The following is a 26112-nucleotide window of genomic DNA, read 5'->3' on the forward strand; positions in this document are numbered from 1 at the left end:
AAGAGAATAGCGTCGCTGTCAGTATTGTAATGATTAACAGCAACAACACAATAGCTGGAAGGTCATAAAAGTGAAATAATAACAGAGATCTTTGATCTAGCATGGACTGGACATTTCACCTCGACACATTGCAGCAGCCAGGAAGTGTGTTTTATCGTATTATTGCAATCCCCATTTTACAGCTGAGGAAACAGCCTCAGTGGGTGAAATCACTTGCCCAAGTTACACAGTGTGTAAGTGGAACTAGGAAGCTGAGTTTGTCTGCCTACAACACCCACACTCTTAAGCACCATGAATGCTGCCTGTCACACCCTTCGAACCTAAACACAAGGCAGGTGTGATGCCAACCATATGTGAGCTGGGCATTGTTCTGCTGTTGCTGTTGTAGTGTAAGGCACTAAGAATATTCAGAGTTGTGAGAAGAAGCCACTCTCTCCTCAGAGGTCGGGAAGACTTCCCATTTATGCTGAACCCTAAAGCAGGATTGGCAAAGCACGTGGGCCAAATCTGACCTGCTGACTGGTTTTATAAATAAAGTTTTATTGGATCATAGCCACATCCTTTACTTATGTATTATCTATGGCTGTTTTCATGGTACAGCAACAGAATTGAGTAGTTTCAGCAGAAACTATACGGCCTGCAAAACCTGAAATATTTACTATGTGGCCCGTTATAGAAAAAGTTTGTTGGACTCCATCCTGAAGGATAATAGCCAATACTTAATGTTTTTGTGTGGCAGATACTGTTGTAAACAGTTAGCCTAGATTATCTCCTTTAATCTCAAAATTTTCCTTAGGAGGTAAATTCTGTTATTGACACTGTTTTACAGATAAAGAAATGGAGGTGCAGAGAGGTAAAGTAACCTGCTCCAGGTGACAGAGCCAGGAAGTGGCAGAGCTGGAAATGAACACAGGCTTTCTAAATCCAGAGACTAGGCTCTAAACATTGCATTTTACTGCTTGCCTTTTAAGGATGTGAAGGATTTGGAAAGATTCAGAAGGGAACTTGGGGATGGTGTAGGATATTTCTAGGAAGGGAACTGCACGAAAAGGCTAATGTTCCAGGTTGGTCAGCTTGTAGGAATGTGATATATGAGAATTGAAAGCTGAGAGGCAGACAGGTAGACTGGGGCAAGCTTGTTAAAGGCCTTGAATGCCAGGCCAAAGAGATTGTCTATAGGTAATGGGGAGCCACTGAGAGTTCTTGAACAGTGGAGGGACTTTACAAGTACTATTAATCTGACAGTGGTGGGTAGAATGGTTGGGAGGTAAGGAATCCTACTGAGAAAATTTAAGGAAATTTTGTCAAAGGACCAGGTAGATCCCTTTTAGTTTGTTCATTCATTCCACTAGTATTTCTTGAGCACCTATTTTGGCACAGGCCTGTGCTAGGTGCTAGGGATACAGCAGTGAGCATGACAGACATGAGCCGTTATAGGATGGGATGCTGGGAAATCGACTCTGAGAGAGACTGTGTGCAGGTGGTCATTGGGATCAAAACCTGTAAGCAAGTGAGAAAAGCAGGACTGGGCAGAGGGAGAAGTTGAGTCATGATGCTGTTGCCACAGAGGCCTCAGCTGAGCCCATAGGTGTTCAGAAGCTGAGGTGGCCCTTCATTGTTCCAAATTGAGGCCAGGGGCCTAGACCTTTTTACCCTCACATCAACCAGTCAGTGGATGTGTGCTACCCTAAGGAGGGAGCATGACCTCGGGCAAGGCAACTAATTTTGGCCAAGACCATTCCTGCAAAGGACTCAGTGATAAGCTCTTAGCTGCTGGAATTCCTGGTCGTTCCTGAGGGAGCAAGTGCCTGAGTCCTGAGGGTGAGCAATGTAGCACATCACAGTATCCACTACAGTCCATCCCTTGCACCTCTTGGGTCAACTTCCTTCATATTATAAGTTCACCCCATCTGGAACAGTTCCTCCAGGATTCTGGTTGGTCTTTTTCTCTGCATAGACTTATAAGAGGATGGCTGGAGGGATCAGCTGCAGTTCCTGCTAATGCTGTGGGTCTCATGGCTGCAACAGATGCCTATTATCCCCTCCTCTGCTACCCATTCTAAATTCCCCTCACCTTGGCTAGCACTTCCACTGATCTAGATGGTTTACCTGGTGGCATGACTCATGCTTTATGCCTACACGGTCTCAATCCCTGGTCACCGTGCCCCTCTCAAGCCATAGCTGCTGCACGTGTCCATTTAACACCAAAACTGGGCAGGGGAATACCAAGAGATGTCCAGTGTATCACTTGGACAGTAGCCCACCCTCCTCCTGATGGTCAAGATCAATTCAGACTCAATTAGAATGGTCAAGATCAGTTTTCTTTCCTGCTTATATCTTGACACAGGGAGCCCAAAGTTACTGGGTGACAGCTGTTGCTTAAAGTCTAATAGGACTCTTGCTACATTCCTGGTGGAAGCATACCCCCTCTGGGAGCCAGAACCTCTAGACCTACAAAGCCTAGAAGTTGTAGGGTAGGAAGTATAAATTCTCCCAAATGGGCCACTGGAAATGGTGGCAATAGATTTGATTAAAATGAATGACAGACTTGATTTCAAGAATTGTGTATTCTACTGGGGATATAGCATCATTATGGTGATTGATTTAAGTGTCCTGGGGGATAGTCCCCCATTGCCATAGGATGTCATCTCCAAGCTGGCGCCTCAGAGGCACCTTTGAGAGGCTCTTGTATTGCTCTCCCAGGCCAGCAGCTTCATGGTGGCAGGGATGTGACAGGGCCAGTGTATTCCATGGTCATATACCCACTGCTGCATCTCCTTTGTTATATATTGGCTCCTTTGGTCCCATGCAATGTTATACAGGATCCTGCCAGTGGGTCACTCTGTAATCTCTTAGGTAATGGTGATGCTGAGGCCCTGAGGGCAGGAAAGGCAAACCATTACCCAGAATATGTGCCAATTCAGTCAAGATGAATCACTGCTCCTTCCAATATGGAAGGAGTCCAGTGTAAATAACTTGCTACCAAGTGGTATGGAGATGGCTCCGTCCTGGGAACTCCATGTTGGTCTCTGTTGCTAGCACAGAAGTAGCAAGATCAGCCTTGGTGAGTGGGAATCTGGGCTTGCACCACTATGGTACCTACCCTCTGAGGGCTAACAGCCCAGTGACTGGCTTCTTGAGCCTGCTGAGTGTCATGAATGGGGAAGACTGGAAGAAGAGTCTAGAATGGTAATGCTAATTCTAAAATAGTGTGGTTAGATCATGGGCTCTGAAACCACACTACCCCATTCAAATCCTGGCTCAGTCATTTAATAGCTATGTGACCTTGGGCAAGTCACTGAGCCTTTCCACCTGTTTCCTCATCTCTAAAATGGGGATAATAACATACCCACCTCATGGGATCACTTAGGATATTAAATGACAGCATATGTAAAGTGCCCGAGACAATGCCTGACAGAGCACTCAATAGATATTAGCAAGCATCTGATCTGCAGGAGGCTTTGGTAAGAAGCTCAAGCATCCATGTTATGGACCCTGGACCCAGTGTGTAATTGTAGAAAGAACAAATAGGGAAGGGAGGAGCTGTGACCACATGGATTTAACACACAAGCAAATCCCCAGACTTCTCTTGCCACTTGGAGGCTGGAAGGATAGTGAGTGGCTCTCAGTTCTGCTCAGTCCTTCCCTCCCTTCTTCCTGACCACTTCCTCCAGGGCTCTGCAGAGTAGGCATTTGATATCTACTCCTGGATCTGGAATGGGCTTAAACACCACCAGAGCTTGAAACAGTAGCCATCAACAGAGCCACATCCATAAATCTGGGCTGGCAGGAGATTGTGGCCAATGTGTTCTGCCTCTGGCCCAAGTGCAGGAATTCCTGCAGACACAGCCACCCCCATTCATGAGCCATTCATGACTGGGATATGGTTTTCCCCTACTGGTCAAAAGGAGTGTACTCACAGAAGAGCAAATCCAATTCTTTTCCCAGGGATGCTCAGGTGGATGCCAGCAGAAGTAGCCTCTAAACAGTCACCTGGATTTTCTTCCCATATGAGGAAAGGGAAAGAAACAATATTCAGAACATCCACAGTGGCTCTTGTTCAAGATGCTGAAATGAGAAATGCCATTTTCTATTTCCCCTTCTTCCAGATTTCCCCAAAATAACATAAAAGTGATAAGAAAGAGAATAAATCTCTAATAGTGCTGGAAAGCAAGAATGGGGTACCATCAGTGGACCAGAAATTTTGAGGAAAGGGAAGGGAAAGGAGGGGGAGAGAGGGAAGCTGATAAGCAGATGGGATTGCAATGCAGAGTAACAGAGCAGAGAACAGCCACATCCCAACGCAGCAAAGTGGGGGAGGAGGCTACAGAGGGGAGAGAGATTCTTCCCAGTGGAGTCTGGGAGGGACGCCATTCCCAGAGTCCACAAGTACAGGCAGAGAGGATAGGACGTCGGAGGAATAAAATGAAGAACACAGAGCAGCTAGCTGGGCCTTGACCCCTTACCCTCATGCCGTGAGGGTCCCGGCTTGCCTGTCTGCTTCCCACCCCTAAGACGTCATGCCTCCACATTTAGCTGTTCATTCATGGAGCACTAGTGCAGCTCTTCCGTTTATATACTGAACTGTTACTACATTCCAGACGCTGAGCTATGTATTTTATGTACAGAGCCACTTAAAACCACGCTTCCCAAGCGGCGCACTATCCAGTGCGCCACCGGGCCGGCCCAGAAAACTGGGGTTTTAAAGAAGTTAAGTAACATGCCCCAGGTCACACAGCTAGGAAATGGCAGAGCTGAGATTTAAACATCACTTGACCCTCCAAACCTATTCTCTTAACTACTCCACCATACAGCTCTTTTATTGGTGAGGAGGGTAAATAAAAATTATCAACAAAATTGCAGAAGTATTTATCCACCCAGGAGAGCCCCTGGCTTCCCAGAACTTTATAGCCATTTACATAAAAATAATTATGCCTTAATTATACAGTGTTCTTATCTAGTTATAAAAATGGCTCCCCTAAGTTCATTATTTGGAAACATTTAGTTGAAGATGTTTTATGTAATTAAGTATAATTAAGAGTTTTCATTAATTTAGAATAGCTTTATCCAATTGCAGCACTTCATAAAACCAGATGAATATGATTTTGCTGCATAATTTTTAAAAGCCCAACAACTGATGATACTTATAATGTACTCTGAATTTTCGGTAGTAATACAAATTATATTTTTAACAAGCCCGTCCTTCTGCCCTGATCTGTGCTTTTCCATGTCCCTCTTTCTCTTCTCTTTCTTCTTTCCTTTCTTCCTTCCCCCAAAATAGGTATTCACATTGGTTCTTGGTGATAAGAAAAACAGTAATACCTTTAATAGTGATGATGAGAATATTAATCATGATAAATGAGTGCTTGCCAAGGGCTGGGCACTATGCTAAGTGTTTGCCTCATACTATCTTATTTGGTCCATTGAACCACCCTGTTGTCCCCATTTAACAGATGAGAAAACTGAGGCTCAGACCTCATAAGTGACTTGATTTCAAGTCAGGTAGTTATTAAGTGGAGTGTAAGGTTAGCTTTTGCTTTGTAACAAACCACCCCAATGCTTGTGGCTTAAAACAACCACGATTTATTTAACTCATGATTCTGCAGTTGGGCAGTTTGGTGGCTCTTCTGGTCTCGGCGGGGATTGCTCACATGTCTTTGGTCAACTGGTGAAGTAGCTGGGGGATGGAAAGTCTAGCATGGCCACAGCTGACTCATCTATGTTCTTCGTGCCTCTCATCCTCCAGTAGACCAGCCTAGGCACCTGGTCACATGGCACTTGGGCAGGGATCTAAGATAGCAAGCAGAAGCCACGAAGCCTCTTGAGGCCTAAGCTTGTAACTAGCATATCACTTCTGGTACATTCTGTTAGTCAAAGCAAGTCGCAAGGCCACCCAGATTCAAGGGAGGGGGAAACAGATTCTTGATGGAATGAGCTACAAAGTTACACTGCAAAGGAGCATACAGGGAGAGAAAATATTTGGGCAGCTGTTGCAAACCAGTTGCAGCTGGGTTCCAAGCCAGGTTTGTCTGATGCCAAAGGGCTTAGTGTTAAACAATTATTTCGAAAGGGTTCTGCACGTGTATAGTCAGAAGACCCTGGTAAATCGTTCATGTTCACTGGGTCCCTGATACTGATTTGGAGATGATTCAGTGTTAAACAATTATTTCGAAAGGGTTCTGCACGTGTATAGTCAGAAGACCCTGGTAAATCATTCATTTGTTCACTGGGTCCCTGATACTGATTTGGAGATGATTCTGGAAATGTAGAGCTGATGGTTCTTAGGTTTCTCTTCCCTTTAAGGCAGGTAAGAGGAATCACACATTTAAGATGCCAAATAATCACACTTTGTCTGTGGAGGAGCATCACGAAGGAAGTCACTTGAATTCAAGCATATCATTTTATTTTTATTATTACAAACAATACATTTTTGTTTTAGAAACTTTAGAAAATGCAAATAAGCACCAAAAAATGATACTCACCTCTAATTGCACGAATCTCACGAAAATACACAAGATACAGATTGGCACGTGGGCTGACGGTTTTTTATTGCCAGGAGAGGGTGCTGTGTACTTGAACAGAGGACCACGTACAGCAGTGGCTGAGATGGAAAACCTGTGCTCACTGGCACCCTACTGTCTTAGCTGCTCTTAGAGATTAATACCCCAGGCAGCTGCTTACCTATTCTGCTTACCTATTCTACCTTGGAATCTGCCTCAGAACGTTCTTCACATTTTTTGTCTACAATAAGCTTACTCACAAACCCATCCTTGAAACTGCTCTTTCCTCCAAAGACTGAGCAGAGATGCCAAATTGAGATCACAGGTCATTTCTTTCCAAGCATGTGATCCAAATGGCAAATCTCTAATTGCCTGGTGCTGTAAATGCGATTATTTGCAGTGGGAATTTATTTATGCCAGAATCAGCTGCTTCTTGGCATTGCTAATTTCATTGCTCATTCTTTTGTTTTTTTCAGTGTGATTATAATCATCACCATACTTTGGATGAAGATCAAGCAGCTCATTTTCATTATGAACTGCTATAAATAATGGCCAAATGTGGGGCACAACAATTACAGGAAAAGAGACTTGTTGTGGCATAGGTTGAAACAACAAGAAAATAAAAACAACCTGAGTATTAATCTACAGGGACTGGGTGAATAAATGATACAACCACAATGAGGAAGACTATGCAGCTGTTAAAAATAACGCAGTAGATGTATCTATATTAATATGGAAAGACTTCCAAATCGTCTTATTGAAAAGCAGATCCTGACACAGAGATTCAAGAGCCAGTAGTTGACTCTGGGAGACTCTGCAGCGCATAGTGTAAAATGTCCCACTCAAGGGATAAAGGAACTGCCATTTGCTGAGGGTTGCTGCTGGGAATTTAAATTATTTGGTATTCTGGCCTGCTACACGGTTTGGCAAAGCAAACTTTAGTGACCAGAGAAGGCCCTCAGGAAAGTTTCAGGTATTGGCAGTTGGGAGTTGGGCTGGAGGGCACGGCAGTGCTAACAGTGGGGGTTTGTATGGGTGGAACACTGACAGTATGCTGCATGTGATAAAAAAGAAAAGGAAGGAAATGAGGGTGGGAGGAAAAGGAAGGGAGAAAGAAGAAGGGGGAAAGGAAAAGAAAAAGGACAGAAAGGGAAAGGAAAAAGCAAGAAAAAAAGCATGTTGCTTAAATTTGTTTGTTTATTTGTTTGTTTGTTTACATAGAGAAGGGGCTGGATGGTCGCAAAGCAAATTGCTGGTAGTTACGGCTTTGGGGGAGGAAAATGGAAGTAGGGTCATGGGGAAGAGGAAAGATCATCATATGTACTCTGTATACTTATGTATTGCTAAATTGCTTTACAATGAGAATGCATTCATGTACTATCCTATAACTAAAAAATTAAAAGGAATAAAAAGGCTTTATGCTATAGGTTATAGGTTAATTACAGAAACAAATTTTTGACATCGGGCCGGCCCGGTGGCGCACTGGATAAGTGCGCCGCTTGGGAAGCGCGGCGGCGCTCCCGCCCGAGGGTTCGGATCCCACATACAGACCGGTTCCCGCTCACTGGCTGAGCAAGGCGCGGGAGCAACACCAAGGGTTGCGATCCTGTTGCCGGTCCCCGGTCCAGTACGGGGGCAACACTGAGGGTTGCGATCCGTTGCCGGACACGGAAAAAGACAAAAGACAAAAAAAAAAAAAAAAAATTTTTGACATCTAAGGACAGGGATAGCTTTGCCCTTAGAATATACTGCTGTACATTTTTGAACGGTTGGTAGTTGGACTTTGGTGGGAGAAAGGTAAACATTCTTCTCATTTTAGTATTATTGTTGATTTTTTAAAATAATGTAAGCACACCATTTGGAAAATGGAATGAAAATTTAAAGAAGTCATCCATGATAATCATTGCAATCTTTAGCAACCTCTGTAATCTTGGTCCTCATTCTTGGAGCTTAGTTAATGAAATTCCTCATGGGTTTTGTTGAGAGAGGTACTGGTAGGAATATAAATTAGAACAACTTTTTGGGGGAATGGTAGTATGTATCAAGTCATAAAAACAAGCATACCCTCTGACTCCAATTCTACTTAGGGGAATCTACCCCAAGGAAACTATGTAAAGACAAAGATTTCAGCCTACAGATGTTTAATGGAAATGTTGTTTACAACTGCAACCATCCAAATAGGGAAGTGATTGATGGGCTGCGTAATACAGACATACCTAGGTTAAAATTTTGGCTCTTCTACTTACTAACCTGGGGGCTGTGCAATCCTGGTCAAGTAAGAACTTCTCAGATGTAGACAGATATAGACAAGACAATAGAGATTAAAAATACACAGTGAGAATTATAATTACCTACCCCACTGACTTGCAATTTTTTAAAAAATTTATTTAATTTTATTTTTATTGCAATGCTTATTGAGTAAGATAATTCATGTGAAACATCTAGGATAGTGTTTGGCACAAAGTAGATCCTCAATAAAAGGTAGCTGTTGTTAAGGAAAGTATGGTTCACACATGTCATAGAATATATGTGTAAGAGGTCTAAAGTGGCATGGAACTGTTCATTTACAAATCAAATTAATAATACGGTTCAAAACTCTTCAGTATAAATTAAAAAAAAAAAAAAACATAGAAAAACAAATTTAAAAAACCAAAATCCTTGAGTATGATCTCAGCTGGGGTTTGAAACAGAGAGAGAGATTGAGAGAGAAAGAGAGAGACCAAGACAGAAAGAGGGAATATACTAAAATACACTGTGAAGTGAGACTAGATGGCATTTACTTTCCCTTTAAACTCTTCTCTAAAGAGAGTCTATCTGAACTACAGAAGCCTTAGCCTTTCCTCTGTGGCTCCTGAGAATTATTCCTGCTCTGAAAAGAGGTGCCTTTGATCAGAACCCTAAGAAGAACTTTTACTGGTGATAGACCTGTGTCTTAATCTCAGTGGTATTGCTGAGGCCCACTTTTAAATTAGATTCTCTGCAGGGAAAGGTGTCATAGGTTGGGCTCCATAGAAGCAGAGCCTCAGGCAGAGATTCTCATACAAGTGATTGATTGAAGGAGTGTTCTCAGGAGAAACCTGTAAAAGAGTGAAAGAAACAAGAAAGACAAAAGGAAGAAATTAAGCAAAGATGTGGTTTCAGGGGAAGTCTGGACTCACCCTGATCACATGGGGAGCTCAGGAGGTGTCTGTCCCACCCTGAGGCAAGGGAGTGGGCCTTCTGTCCACTGAGAGGAGTTAGAACAGTAACACTCCACGTGCAATAAGCACACTGAACACACAGATCCTGGTTTCTAAATACTGTCCTCTGCCAAAGGGAACCCAGGTTTCTTAGAAAAATGACTAACTCGGGCCGGCCCCGTGGCGCACTCGAGAGAGTGCGGCGCTGGGAGCACAATGGCACTCCCGCCGCGGGTTCGGATCCTATATAGGGATGGCCAATGCGCTCACTGGCTGAGCGTGGTGCGGGCGACACCAAGCCAAGGGTTGATCCCCTTACCGGTCACAAAAAGGACAAAAAAAATAAAAAGAAAAATGACTGACTCCAGGGCTGGGGCAAGGAAAGTACAAGATGAGATAGACATTTTGTCATGCCAGAAAGTAAGGAAGAGCTCAAGGAATGATGGAGACATGTCAAAAAGACAACAGGAATCTACTTGAAGGGATCCCACTGGCCAGGTCTGGACAGCCTGAGCATCAAAATAATAATGGGTTACAATGCACTGAATAAAGTAGGAATCCGCAAGTCCACACTGATTAAACGGATGGATGGATAGATAGATATACATTAGGTAGATAAAGAAGAGGATGGAAAGCTATTCCTTATAGAAGAATGTTGAAGAATAAATGTAGAATTAATAATAGAAATAAACGACACTATTGTTACCATCATGGTGGCAGTTAGTTTAGGCAGAAACAGTCAATGGCTAAAGCTTGGATTATTGGCATAATCTCTGAATATTTCCCCACAAGGTACTTATTAATCACAAATGGAAAAATGATAACTTTAGGGTGGAGAAATCTGTCAGACACCAACTTATGGTGGTGTAGATTAATATCACCAGTGACGAGATATGTTCACATCACTTGACCCTGATGTGACATGCCGAGAAGAGCTCAGCATCATTTCTGTGGTGTTCCTGCACCACAAAGCCTGAGTCCAGTCACAGGGAGACGTAAGATAGACCCAGGATGAGGGGCATCCTGCAGAAGGAAAGGCCTGTGTTCGTTAACACTGAGAACTAAGAACATGAGGGACAGGGAAGGCCTGAGGGACTGTTCTAGATTGAAGTTGCCTATAATCCCACTACCCTATTTTCCCCTAGACTTGCTGGGTTGTGGCAGGACTCAATGGCAACATTTATGAAATTTGAGAACCATTTGGGGAGTTAGTTAAAAATGCAGATGCTCAGGCCCCATCCCTGAGAGTCTGTTATGGAAGGTCAGGGGGTAGCCTGGGGATTTATGTATTTAGCCATCATCCCAGGATACTCTGATGTAAATGGTCCACTGACCACCCTTGGAGGAACATGGGCCTAGAAATCCAGGAAACTGTAGCAATTTTCTCGCCCAGTCCTGACCTTAACCCCCTTTCTGTCTCTTTTTCCCAGGGTGACGCTGTATGCTGAGTTCCTTCCCATGAAAGCCAGAGCTAAGTGTATTCTGCTGATTGAGGTAAGGAGAGTGGCCTGAGTCTCTAGAGAATGCTGATCCTGGCAGGAGGCTCTCAGATGTCTTGAGCCACAGGACTAGAAAGGGGAGTTTAATAAAAATACAACAGACTCAAGATACAATGACTTAGATGGATCGGTTATGTCGATTCTGACATGGCTGTTTTGCAATATAGATAAATTCTTTGACAAGAAAATTCAATCCATCATCTCTTTTAAAAAATGGTGGCAGGCAGGTGGTACATCCTTCTTGAACTGGAAATGGCAGATAAAAGAGTTGGTGCGGAACAGTACAGCTTGAGTGGAACGAACTCCTGCCCCTACCCATATCATCACCCTCTCTACCTCTTGTGTGCCATCTCCATTCCTGGCCACTTATGTGCCCTATAGGCCACCTTGAAATGCTCATGGTCTAGCCAGTCCCTCTCAAGTCCTTGTGACCCATTTTCCAACCACGATCTGGAAGATCTCAGGGCAAACCCAGTGGCCCAATGCCCCTGTCCCTCTCCTCATGCAACTGCTCAAGGCCCCTCCTCCATGCAGTGACAGAATGGCTTATTTGCCCCTGCTGGATACACATGTCCATAGTGAGAACTCTGAAGCCACTCTGACATCCCCAGTCACTGTGACCACACTGACAATATTCATCACGTTGACCCCACAGCCCAACTTAGCTGTCCTGAATGCATCCACTCCTGACCAATTAGGATGGTCAGCTGGCCCACACCGGTGTGGATGAATCAGTTGTTTAAATATTGAAATGCATCTGGCCAGCTGATCTTGAACCCTGATTGCCCCTCTGTGCCTAACAACCTGTTCTCTCTTAGGACCTCCCAGAACTTCCCATGATCCGGCAACTAAAGAGTTAATTCCTGGCACAGTGGGGGTGGGGATGGGGGTGTCTATTCTGATTGGTTGGTGCCCTGGCGGTAGCAGTTGTTAGATATTTTGACTGTAAGCAACAGTAATAGACTGTTTTGTTTAAACAAAAGGTGATGTATGAAGGCTCTTGGGGGCTCCAGAACTGATAGGGAGGCTGGAAGACCAGATTATGGAATGGACAATACTTGCAGAGCCAGGGTTCCAGCAGGAAAAGCATACTCAACTTAGGAGCATTTGAAGAGGGTTTAATAAAGGGACTATTTATAACGTTCCTCAGGGGTCTTACCACCCCACGAGCAAAGGGCAAGAGTCAGCAGCCCAGAGAGTTGTATGATGAAGGCTGTTGGACAGGAGCTATGACCTTCAGCTGAGGGATGCAGCCAGCCCAGGGCCACCCTGCAGGGAGTGAACCAGGGGAATAAATGCCCCAATCTCTCTCCTCCCTCCCTCCCATCTCCTACAGGGCTCCCCATTGGCTGCACCAGTGGGAAGCCAAAGGACAGGGAGCCATTGATGGAATGCATAGAAAGGTGGAAAAGAATGGAGAGAACTCAGTGCAGTACACAGAAGATATTCGGCCCCATAAGGAAGAGGCAATTTTGATAAAGAATACCGGGACCCCACTGGGCAAGGGAGATGGATGTCAGTAGACAAAAACCAGTGTGTCCCTTTGTACAGTGATGTTCATAGCAGCAGCATTCACAATAGCTAAGACATGGAGACGACCCAAATGGCCATCAACATGGGTAAGCAAAATGTGGTCTAGCCATACAATGGAGTATTACCCAGCCTTAAAAAGGAAGGAAATTCTGACACATGCTATCATATGGACGAAGCTTGAGGACTCTACACTAAGTGAAATAAGCCAGTCAACTACCATATGATTCTACTTGTATGAAGTAGTTAGAGTAGTCAAAATCATAGAGACAGAAAATAGAATTGTGGTTGCCAGGGGCTGGTAGGAGGGAGAAATGGGGAGTTAGTGTTTAATAGTTATAGAGTTTCTGTTTTGCAAGATGGATGGGGATGGATGGGGTGACGGTTGCACAACATTATGAATGTACTTAATACCACTGAACTGTACACTTAAGAATGATTAAGCTGATACATTTTAGGTTATGTATATTTTACTACAAAAAAAAAAGATAAAAACAAACAAAACCCCCAATGTCTTCACTACCATACTGACATCACATGATATTGATCGTATTGCTCTTCTTAACCAGAGCTGCCACATTGCACAGGCCTGGCGGGCACCATGCAAATATTATACATTGTGGATGGTACCCATGGGAGATGGACAACATGGCAGCCCTGGCCCAATCTACAGACCATGGGAAAGGGTGGCCCTTCTGACCTGGCTGACCCCAGTGACCCCTTACCCATATCGATACTCTGGTCCACAATGACCCTGTCATTGCTCGCTGTGTGGACCATGCTACCCCCACCGCTGACCCCGATTCTCCTGTGCCAGATCTTCTGGGCCATCGGCACAGTGTTCGAGGTCATCCTGGCTGTGTTCGTGATGCCCAGCCTGGGCTGGCGTTGGCTGCTCATCCTCTCGGCTGTCCCGCTGCTCCTCTTTGCCGTTCTGTGTTTCGTAGGTATCCTTTAAGAGATCTCAGCTTTTGCTACCTGGCACCCCACTGTCTACTGTATCTGGATGGGGAGGGGTTGGAGGAAGACACCAAATAAAAGATAATTTTTTTGAATCAGGAAATGAGACAAGGAACGAAGCCTGGGGTAACTTTAGTATGGGGGGTTAGATTTCCTTTAGACAGGCACTTCTGGAATGTTCTCTAGGGAGATAGCTGGGGATGGGGGATACAATGACCCTATCGTTGCAAGATCTGCATTTAAAGTGACTGTTTTAGATTAGTTGGAACTCTTAAGTTGCAAGTGATAGAAACCCAGTTCAAACTGGCATGAGTGAAAGAGAGGAATAGACATATTACAGGGGATAAATAGCTGGCTTCAGGCGTGGCTGGGTCCGGGAGCTCAAATGATCTCTCCATCTCAGCTCTGCATAAACGGTACCCCCTAGTGAGATCATGCCACACACTTATCATTTCATGTGTACACCACACCCATGAAACACTTTATAGCCAGTACTGCCCCCAAATAAGCCTTAGGTCTCACCAATGGTTAATACTGCAATATGGGCTGGCCAGTTAGCTCAGTTGGTTAGACTGTGGCCTTGTAACACCAAGGTCAAGGGTTCGGATGACATCATCTACTGTAACAAATAAAGACCATAGACTCAGTAAATTAACACAATAAGAGTTTATTTCTCACTAATATAACAGTTGAGAATGAGCATTCTGGTTGACAAGTAAGATTCTGGGTCCAGATTTTTTTCCAGTTTCTGGCTCTGCCATCCTCTAGGGCTTTGGAATCTTCTACATGCAGACCACAGACTGGGGACGAGCAGGTGGAGACTGCACACTCACTTTTAAAATACCTTAGCCAGGAATAGTCTGCTCATATGCCATTGGTGAAAGTGAGTCACATGGGCTCACCTAGCTGCAAGAGGTGCTGGGAAATGTAGTCCCTAGTTGTGTAGCCACATCCAAATGCAACTCTACATTATGGGAATGGAAGCACGAATTTTAGTGGACATTGGCAATCTCTGCTACACCCCCATTTTACTGGAGAGGAAAACTGAGGCCCAAAGAGGCTGATTGACTTGTCAAAGGGCATACAGCAAATAAACAACAGAACTCTAATTTGAACCGGATCTTCTGACTTCTAGTCTCATGCTTTCTCTACTACAGCTGCTGTTTCACAGATAGCTGTTGCTTTATTTTTACAGAAATGTATTTATCTAGTCACTTAGGGTTGGTACCCTATTAGGCCTAAAGATCTTTCTGATTTCTTTCTCTCTCTCTTGGACTGAGCTTGCAAGATGATGCTGAACACAGATGAGGATGAGATTTCTGATGGTAATCTTAATTTAATTCAACACTCACCTAGAACTCTGAAAGCAGCACCAAGTAATAGTAATGGCAGCAGTGACAATAATAATTACATTAACCCATACCAGGCATTGTGCTAAGCACTTTGCCTGAATTATCCCATTTAATCCTCTCAACCTTAAGATAGGATCTATTACTCTTCCCATTTTATGGATGAGGAAGTGGAGGCACAGAGAGGTCAAAAAATTGCACAAGGTCCCACAACCAATATCACAAATGGCATAGTCAGGATTTGAAGCCAGATCTCTGGCTCCAGATCCCCCACCCTTAAAGACTCTACACAGAAAGAAGGATGTGGCTGGAAGTGAATGTTCTGTTCTTCCCTAACCAGCATGCCTCGATCTCCTGTCCCCCTAGTGGTTGCCAGAGAGTGCAAGGTACGATGTGCTGTCGGGGAACCAGGAAAAGGCAATTGCCACTTTAAAGAGGATAGCAACAGAAAACGGAGCCCCCATGCCACTGGGGAAACTCATTATCTCCAGACAGGTAAGTGCCTGGACCAGCTGAGTCTGTGGCATGTGTATTGGTGTGCGTTCAGGGGAGCCTGTGTGTACATATGGGATAGGGCATGCAAGTGTGTGGATACACACATGGGGTAGGGCATGCAAGTGTGTGGATACACACATGGGTGAGCGTGTGTACCCAGGGTGGGGCATGTGTGCATGTGCGTGCATGTGTATGTGCGCACGTGTGTACATAGAGCACGTGGGGGCACGGTGGGCAGAACCTGCAAGGAGAATTTGGCAACTCCAACCTGTATTTGCACTGCCAGGTTCTAAAAATGCTACCTAGAGGATTTAGCCAGTGACTAAATTCTCATAAATTCAGATAAATGTAATCTCTGCTAATGGGTTCTGTAACTATACCTACAGTTTCACCTTTCAGCACCAATGAAGTCTGATTAGCAAATGCAATTGACTGGCAAAAGCTATGCAAGAAAACCACATTAGACAGTGAGGTGTTTAGATCCAGGGAGTCAAACTGCACCCTGCATAGACGTCCTTAATGGATGGTGCACCAGTTCCCTGGTGACACCATCAGGGAATCCGCCGAAGTGAAACTTTATGAGCACCTACTACATGTAGGCACTTGTACTGTACACTGGGAAGAAGGGTACAGATTTAAGGCTGCAGTCCCTGCCCTCAAGAATCACGCAAGCACATTGGAGAAGCATGACTAATACCCTTAAGCAGACAACAGACCCTATAAGGAAATGATCCTGTAAAATAAAATTCTAGGCTGGCCGATTAGTTCAGTTGGTTAGAGCATAGCCTTATAACAACAAGGTCACAGGTTCGGATCCCTGCATCAGCCAGCTGCCAAAAATAAATAAATAAATAAAATTATATTTCTGATTGTTTCTATATTACACAGGAAGAACTGAATGGAATTTTACCAGATCTGGAGTTGTTTGGCATGGTCTGACAACACAGAGGCTATGAGATATCCCCCAAATCCACTTTCAGAATCATAGGGGTGGGACAGGGAGGTGTCCCAAACAGCCCGGGGTACAGGAGGCCCATTTGGTTGCATTTGGGGTGAGACTCATCCACTACATGAAGATGCTCTAAATGGAGAATGCACACAGTGGTTTCAAATATGTGTCCCAAGGTGAAAGTTGCAAGGGTGGAAGCTCCAGTTGTGGGTGTCACTTTGGAAAGGGACTGCTGCCTGGGGGCCTCTCTCCATGTTCCAGGGTACCAGGCAACAGGTTTCATTTATTTGCTGGGGGTCATGATTCCCTTGTGGCAGCAGAAAGGCCAGCTGGGGCAGGCCCACTGCATTGCAGCCCTTGCAGCCCAGAGCAGCAGTGCCCTTAGAGAAAGCTCACTTCCCATAAGGTGGTCCAGGAAGGCTCCAAGGAGGTGGCGAATCCTGAGCCAAGAAAGAAGAGGAGAGTAGGGCTTTCTGGAAGCATACAAGTCTCCCAAAGCCAATTTTTCTGAATTAATTTGCCAAATGTATTGATTTATCAAAAAGGTGTTCTAAGGATTATTCTTTCTGAATATGTTTAGTTATTAGGAATCCAATTGACCCTTGAACAACACAGGATTGAACTACGCAGGTCTACTTATATGTTTTCTGTGGTTTATGTTCTCAAAGTAAATTTGGGGTGTGTCTCATAGCCTCCATATTCACAGATTCCGCATCCACAGATTCAACCAACCACAGATCGCAAAATACAGTATTCTCAGGATGTGGGACCCACGGATATGGAGAGCCCACTTTTCCTATCAATGGGTTCCACGGGGTTGACTGCAGGACTTGAGCATTCATGAATTTTGGTATCCATGGGGCGTCCTTGCACCAATCCCTTGTAGATACCAAGAGACTATGGTATATATCTATATATAAATATGTATATTCTGTGTACATAAGTACACTATTCATCAACATATTATTTCTATAAATATATTAAGAATGTATTCCTAAATATATAAATAAATCTATTCCAAAATATAAACAATAAATATAAACCTTCCCAAATATATTCAGTAAACATATTTAATTAATATTGCCTTCTCATTCAAGAATATATTACAAAAATATTTTTATTCATGAAGATAATATATATATATATTTTTTGACCGGTAAGGGGATTGCAATCCTTGCCTTGGTGCTGCCCGCACCACGCTCAGCCAGTGAGTGCACCGGCCATTCCTATATAGGATCCGAACTGCGGCCTCTGTGCTCCTAGCACCGCACTCTCCCGAGTGAGCCACGGGGTGGGCCCCATGAAGATAATACTAATAGACAGACAAGACCACCCATGACTTGTAATTTTTTTTTTTTTTTTTTACTTTTAGCATGTTTAAGTAAGTGAGAATTTCTCAAACTGCTGCTAGGAAAAAATATGTTCATTAAATATATCTAAGAAGAATATGTTCATTAAATATATCTAAGAAGAATACAGTCATGCATTGCTTACCAATGGGGATACATTCTGAGAAATTTGTCATGAGATGATTTTGTCATTGTGGTAACATCATAGAGTGTACTTACACAAACCTATATAGTATAGCCTACTACACACCAAGGCTAAATAGTATAGCCATTATAATTTTATGGGGCCACTGCCATTTATGCAGCCTGTCATTGACCAAAACGTCATTATGCAGCACATGACTGTAATTGTAGTCTTAGAATATATACATATGTGTGTATATACTTTTAGGCAGTTCAGTGTGTATGATGTTTGGACCACTACTGTTACTTTCTGTTTTATAATTTTCACATACAATAATCTATTCTTATAAATAGAATGAGTATATATAGCACTCTTGAACTATTAGGATTAATTATTAAAACTGATTTGACCATACAGATCATGATACTAATTAATTTGGAGGTTGGAGCTGACTAGGTGTGGTATAGGGAACAGATGATAGGAATAAAGCATCAGATTTAGATAGAAGAGGTGGGTCAGCTAGCAGGTATCACCCAGTGTAAATTTCTTTGGCTAATGCCATCATTCCAGTTATTTGGAAAATAGTGATTTTTTTTTTTTGTCCTTTTTGAGACTGGCCGCACCGCGCTCAGCCAGTGAGCGCTGTGAGCGTACCAGCCATCCCTATATAGGATCCGAACCCGTGGCGGGAGCGCTGCTGCACTCCCAGCGCCGCACTCTCCCGAGTGCACCACGGGCTCGGCCCCTTAGAATATATTTTTAAAGGAACAGTGTAAAGCAAAGATTTGATAAATTTGTAAATTGATAAAATTGGCAAGTGGGTCATTTAGCTAATCAATCTTTTGGCTAACCAGCCTTGGTGAATTAGTTTTTCAACACGTTAATTGTCACCTTGACCTGACTTTGGGGGAGGGTGTGTTTGTGGAATGGTTGGACACCCCTTGGACTGATTTTCTGTTCCCTGGTCCATGGGACTTCCCAAGAGGCCTGAGGGAGCCAGGCCTGATGGCTCTGCTGGCCAACTGCAGGTTTCCAGATTGAAGGGTATGGGGTGGTTCTCTCCTGGGGAATCAGGCCCCTGGACGTTGTTGGGTCCCAGCTGGAGAGGCAGGGAGGCTGAGTACTGTGGATTTGAGTCGCAGGTTCACAGAACCCAAGTGTCCTGCCCACCAGAAACCTCCCTCCCAGCACTGGTGTGCACCAGTGTCAGGCCACCAGCTGGTGCCTGCACATCTGGAAGTGAAAGAATAAACAGCTTGTCTGTGTCTTCAAACAGGAAGACCGAGGCAAAATGAGGGACCTTTTCACACCCCACTTCAGATGGACAACTTTGTTGCTGTGGTTTATATGGTAAGAGCTGTTTGTTGACTACTCTGACCCCCTTCCATTGTGCTAAATTTTAGCTTTTGTTTTAAAGCAATGTACCAACAACCCTTTGATTTCAGGCAGCATTTGCAAATTTCAGTAGTTTGAACATCACCTCGCTGATTTCTGATGTATCCAGGTTATTACCTGTATTATTATTTTCTGAATCTTTTTCTTTAACTTGACTGGCTTTTTACTCAGATGAATATCTCTTAAAAAGAAACTTTATATCTCTACCTTAAAGGAAAACACCTTAATTGCAGGCCAGTGATAGAAGGTGCTCTTAAAAACAAATACAGCTAGATTGATGCTTTGCCGGGGCAATGAGACTCTATTTAAAAGTCAGAGAGACTGAGAAAGAAGGGAGGTCTTAAGCACTTAGCACATAAGTGAGACTGGGATATAATCAAAAGAATTGAAGGACACTTAAAAGGAAATTTTGTTTTACAATAAGATTTAATATTTACACTGTATCAGTGTCTTCCTCTCTGCCCATGTTGCCTTGGGTACCACAGGGTGGCACATGGCACATATTTTGAGAATCACTGATTTGGTCAATGTGGGCATCCATAGAACTTCCAGTTCTGATCCTGTTGACTTCTTAAACAACAGCCATGGGAGGGGGTTCATTTGCAGACAGTAATTACTTTAAACTCCGCAATGAATCAAATTTCAGCCACTCTTTCAACTCGTTCTACTAATTCTTGTACACAGCATTAACAGTATGCAAAACTGGCCGGGCTTAAGGCTTTGTGTTCTGTTTTAACCAGTTCTCACTTTTCCTTTTCACCGCTGAACAGAGGTGCAAATTAGCAGGGGAGTTGTGAAGGTGGTCAATTAAAAGGAAGAGGAGAGAAAAGCTCTGATTATATACAGAACTGGGCTCCAGCTCTGCCCCCACATTCCTAAGAGCTGAATCAACTCACCAAGCATTTATTAAACACCTGCTGTGTGCCCAGTACAAGTGTGGAGTCTGCAGGATTTTTAAAAAGAGGGTGGTGGGGGGACAGAACTGAAAATACCTACCTTTGAATGCATATAATTCTGTCGAGCCCATACTACTTGAATACTGAAATAATTACCTAGAGACTAATTTTAGCACACTAGAGAAGTCACTAAATTTGCTAGCACAGATTGTAACCTGAGGAAATTAATCATCAGCTTCTGATTATGACTGAGTTCCCACATAACTATTCCACTGGATGAGAATGTTCTGGCCCTGCAAACTTGAGTATTCTGGTTCCTGGGTCAGTCTGGAATTAATAAACTGTCGTTCTGCTCTGAAATTCTAAAATCATATATCCAAGTTGACCAAATTGACCCAGAAGTCCTGACAGATGTCAACAGAACTGTTTTCTCTCAAATTTTCGTCCCCAAAACCTTCTTCCCCTATTACCAGTTAGGTAGAGAGCCTTGGGGGTTGTGCCTCTGAGGTATAATACTCGTATAGTTCTTGATCTTTCAAAAGACACAGGATCACTTCCCTTTCTCATATCACAGTGCTTTGTACCTGCCATCTTCCTGCTCAAGGTCCCCAGTAAAGCTCCCAAAGATCCAGTGTGGCCCAAAGACTGTTCCCCACTGCTGGAGACACAGGTTCTTCCTAAGGGAATGGGGAAAGGGAACTTGCATCTCTCTGATCATCTCTTTACCTTTTTTGCTTACTCCTGGCAGGTTTTCCAATGCATTTTCTTACTATGGATTAGTTCTACTCACCACAGAGCTCTTCCAGGCAGGGGATGTCTGCAGCAGTGAGTATCGCAGTTCTCTTTTACCAGTTAACTACCTGCACCCCTGGCACACACACAGTCATACAGACACTCCGACTGCAGGTTCTGTCCTTCTAGGGCCCGGCCTTGCACAGATTCTGTAGTTTCCAGGACGCTCTGTAGGAACCTGGACAATCTTGTCACAATGAAGCTGACATTAGCAGAGTCACATCTTATGTCAGGGTTTGGGTTCAGAAGTCAGCACTGTTAAAAGATAACCTGAGGCACATTAAAATTTTGAAGACTTTATTTGAGCAGACAGCAACTCATAAATCAGGCAGTGCCAGATGGCCGGCAGTTCAGGCTCCACCAACTGTTCGGGTGCAAGGGGAAATCATAAGTGTCAAAAGACTAAATGACAACAAATATAGATTAAAGTTCTAATTAATGAGCTTTTATTTGAAATTCTAGAATTGGACAGAACCTCATTCTATAAAATAGAATGAGTGCTCCAATGATCGGAGCAGAGGAGTTTGGCTTTACAGGCAGAAAAGGCTGAAGAAAGCAGAAACAGGGAACAAAATGTGGACTGGTCATTTCAAAGTTATTTTCCTTATAGAGTTAACACAGAGGGGACTTCCTTGTCATGCCAACTCAGGTAAACTGGGACCCTTCTGACTGGTTGCTGTGAATCTCCTCTTTTTGCAAAATTGGTCCCTTTCAAAGTTCAGTTTGATTATGTCACGTAGCACAAGTGACTCCTTTCTGTTTTGTCCTTTTGTGCTGGGGCCTGGCGCAGGAGGCTAGACCAAAACAGTGGCCTCTCATAAACTTGAACATAAGGTTTACACAGAAGCAAGATAAAGAAAAAATTTGGTTAAAGTGGAACAGTAGCCTTAAAATCCCTAGTAAAGGTTAAATGGTAGTTTCTGATTGATTAAGTTACTCTAAGTTGGGTTTCTGTTTGCTTAAGTAGGAATTTTAAACACTGGAGCTGTCTCAGCATAATGGCCTCCCAGTTATTTTTTACTAACAGCATTTAAGGTGAAAATTGCATGTAGGATAAAATTATCATTGCAAATCCCCTAAAGAGCCCCACAAACTGCAACACTTGGAATTTTATGATTATGATCCTGCGCAGCAATTCTAATGTGCACATAAGTTTGAGAACCAGGCTGGATCTCCACCCTAGCCACTGTAACAGAATCACCTGGGAAGCTTTCAAACAGTGCCGGTGCCATTTAAACAATGCCCAGACCAATTTATTCAGCATCTCTGGGGGGTGGTTCCCAGGCATTAGCACTTTCTAAAAGCTCCTCAGGTGAGCTTCTATTTTATTTTAGTTGAAGATGGGAGCCACTGAACGAAAGGAATGAATAAAAAGAAAAGTCTATATGTACATGTCTGGGCTTTCAAACCATTCTGCCTTTAAGATAATACTAGATTCCTAGCACTGAACCTAAGATAGGAGATAAAGGAATCAATTTCCTGCTTGTCTTCGGGGTTTACCCAATTATCTTTTTTTGTATTAAGCCTGTGTAATCTTAGTTCATAGTTTGTTTATTGGTATAAGGATTTAAGGAGAAAGTGGGGGGGTCACATCTCACTGTGGGGTGTAGGAGAGTCTAAGTTAGATGCTATGCAGAAGAGCCGCAATTGTAGATTCGACTGTAGGGTTTGGTGTTGATTGAGCATATACTGCATCCACTAATAGTGGACATGCTTAAGCTAAGTGGAGGATCCAGGGGAACATTATAAAGCAGGGGTTGGCAAACTTTTTCCATAAAAGGCCAGATAGTAAATATTTTAGACTTCGTGGGCCATACGACTTTGCCATTGGCAGCAGGAAAGCAACTATGGATAATATATAAATAAACAAGCATTGCTTTTATTCCAACAACCTTATTTATGAACACAAATTTGAATTTTATATAATTTTTATGTCATGAATTCTTGTTTTGATTTTAAAAAATCATTTGAAAATGTAAAAACTTTTCTTGTAAAGGATATGGCCCACAGGCCAGAGTTTGCTAACCCTATTAAAAAGCTTTCTCCAACACCTGGGCAGAAAAGTGATGCTGTGGAGGAAGCCCACAGGTGGAAATCAGGTGACCCAGGTTCTGGCACCAAGTAGCTGTGTGACCTTGGGCGAGCTGCTCATTCAGTATTTTCTACATGCCAGGTCCTAGTGTAGGTGTTAGTGTCAAAGAAAACCAGAGCCAGACAGAAGTTAAAGTAGTGAAGACAAATTTTATGCAGGAACTATTACAATAGGGGAAGAGAGACCTTTGTATAGGCCTGGGCTCCATTCTGAATTCAGCAAGGACAAGTGAGGATTTATAGTTAAGGAGCAGGGTGGACACTCAGTGCATGGAAAATTACTAAGAGGAAACATCAAGGATAAGATGGTTTCTGGCTAACTCAGCATGATAGAATTATTGCTGAAGGCAGGTGTAGGAGAGGAAAATACCTTTCCTTCTACCCATTATGGGTTCATGGGGCTGAGGCCCCTATAACAAAAGACAGATTAACAAGAGAAAAGCATACAAATTTATTTAATCTAAGTTTTACATAGCACAGAAGCCTTCAGAAAGAAATGAAGACCAGAAGAAATGGTTAAACCTGAGTAATTTTATTGCTAGGTTTGATGAAGAATTGAGAGTCATCGAGAAATATGATAGAACAAAGAGTATGATCTAATGGTAATAAACCGGGGGAAAGTTAGTGTATTAGTCCGTTTTCTGTTGCTTAGAACAGCATACCTAGAAATGGATAATGTATAAAGAAACAAAATTTATTTCTTACAGTCTTGGAGGTTGTGAAGTCCAAGGTCCAGGGGCCATACCTGGTGAGGGCCTTCTTCTTGGTTGGGACTCTCTATGGAATCCTGTGACAATGTGGGGTAACATATAGTGAGGGTTGAGCAAGAATATTTCCACATGCTTTCCTCCCCTAGTCTACTCCCTAATAACCCATTAAACCATTAATCCATGAATGGATTAATCCATTCTTGAGGGCAAAGTCCTCACCATCCAATCACCTCTTAAAGACCGTACCTTTCAAATATAACATTGAAGGTTAAGTTCCAACATGAGCTTTGGGGGGACAAACATTCAACCCACAGCAGTTAGCAAGGCCTGTTCATTCTATGTCCCTGTGTCTTTGGAGATAAATAAGTTCCTTTTTCCCTGGGTATAGGGAGGGCACCGCTCACATGAGGGTCCAAAGGAAGGTCAGAAAATCCTTTCTAGGTTTTATGATGTGCTTTAGGGGAATAAGGCAGGGGAAGGTCAGAGAGAACTTCCTGCATGTGCTGTTTCTCAAATTCCTTCACCTTAAAATGTTCAATATGTCAAGGTGTCATATTTTGGGGTAGCATGTCCTGAACCCCATCACAGGCCAGGGTGATAAGCTATGGATGGAAGGGGATGAGGAATTTGATCAGTTATCAAGGGAGGGCATTTTCCCTAGACCAACCCAGCAGTGTTTTGCTAAAACTTGACAGAGCCCAAAGGTAAGGGAGGATGCATCAAAAAGAGGTCTCAGAGGAGCCTGACTAAAGTTTGGTTAAAGAGGGTCTTTGCCATTAGGATATATGACCACAAAAGACAAATATCCCTTTCCCGTGAGCTTATATTTTGGTTGGGGGATGGGAGGGAGAAAGAGAGAAAGACAGAGAGAGAAAATAGCATAATAAGAAACTATATAGTGCATTAGAAGGTGATAGATGTGTTAAAGGAAAATTTTTAAAGAAAGGTAAAATCATGAGTCTGGGAGGTGGCGGCGGCGGCGGTTGCCAGGAGCCCGCGTTGCCCCCTGAGACCCACCCTAAGCATAGTTCTATAACAAAGTATAATTGTACAGTTGCTGGCTTGCAGTGAAGACTACATTCCCAGCGTGCACCGCGCTTCCGTAAGTACTACGTCCTCTATAGCGGGAGCGCAATGCACCTCGGGGACTGTAGTTTTCTGGAGGTGCAACCGTTGCAACTGCCCGGGAAAGCGACCAGCGGAAGTACCGGCCCCGAGAGGTGGAGTCTGGGAGGTGGCGGCGGCGGCGGTTGCCAGGAGCCCGCGTTGCCGCCTGAGACCCGTAATATGGCGGGGAGAAGGAGAAGGCGGCGGCGGACGGAGCTGCGCTCTGTCGGTACCATTTGAACCATGGATTTATTTTTACAAAATATTGAAGTGATATGACAAATTATAAATAAGTTGTAAAACAAAAACAAAAAAAAAAAAAAAAAAGAAAGGTAAAATCATGCCTCTTGTAGAAATATAAAATGAACCCATGCCATAGAGTTTATCAAGTAATTAACTCATTAATTAATAAATTAATGAGTTGTTAATGAGTTATGGAAAGTCTGAAATTTTTACCTATTTGCCAGCTAACAAATTAGCTTTTTTTCATTTTCCTCACATCCTAGCAGAAGACACAACACTCCCAGGTCAGAGACAAAGGACTGTGTTACTCATAGCAATAGTAGTAGCCTGGGTATCTGCATTTTCTTATACTCTTACTGAACCCAAGTCCAGCTGCCTGCCACCAAATAGAAACAAATGACTCAAAAGTCAAATGTTGGTGAAAAGGTAAGGCAGCTTTATTCAGGACCCGTAACCTGAAGGGGGATGGTATGCTAACCCATCTCCAAGGCTCAGATTTACCAAGGGGTTTTTAAGAAGGAGGTTGAAGGAAGTGAAAAGCAGGAGGGAGGGGACATGTAGGGGCCAAGTGCAAATTCTCACCAAGGCTCCATCTGGTTTCTGTTCTCATCCTACACATTATCTTAGGGTCCTGCAGGATTTTGATTTGCTTTGGGATGGAATCAGCATAGCTTTATCAATGTCTTCCTTGGTTTTTTAGGATCTGAAAAACAGCTCTATACTTATGTAAAAAATGTCATCCTGCCCCATAAACAAGCTTCAAAATATCAAGTAACCATGGAAAAAGAGGGAACTCAGAGAAATGCATGCTACGCTAGCCATTATGCTTATCTTATATTCTGCTAGAAAAGCATACTTCTATTTCTGGGGACTCAGCCGGCAAGTTTGCCTTGCAAACTTCCTCCAAGACTGAGGCCTGCTCCAGCGCTAGGGGAAAATGATCA

General features: G+C 43.4%; 1 protein-coding gene across 1 annotated transcript in view; it reads left to right on the forward strand.

Moving 5' to 3' along the window:
* SVOP (SV2 related protein homolog (rat)) overlaps positions 1-26112 on the forward strand; it is a 73155-nt gene that overhangs the window by 34563 nt on the left and 12480 nt on the right. The window contains exons 7-11 of the mRNA XM_008569791.1: positions 11110-11173; positions 13526-13651; positions 15384-15512; positions 19211-19284; positions 20974-21050. Of these exons, the coding sequence (XP_008568013.1) occupies positions 11110-11173; positions 13526-13651; positions 15384-15512; positions 19211-19284; positions 20974-21050 (470 nt within the window). The remainder of the gene's footprint in view (positions 1-11109; positions 11174-13525; positions 13652-15383; positions 15513-19210; positions 19285-20973; positions 21051-26112) is intronic.

The sequence above is a fragment of the Galeopterus variegatus genome, unplaced genomic scaffold (assembly GCF_000696425.1).
Source record: "Galeopterus variegatus unplaced genomic scaffold, G_variegatus-3.0.2 Scaffold529, whole genome shotgun sequence".
Lineage (NCBI taxonomy): Eukaryota > Metazoa > Chordata > Mammalia > Dermoptera > Cynocephalidae > Galeopterus > Galeopterus variegatus.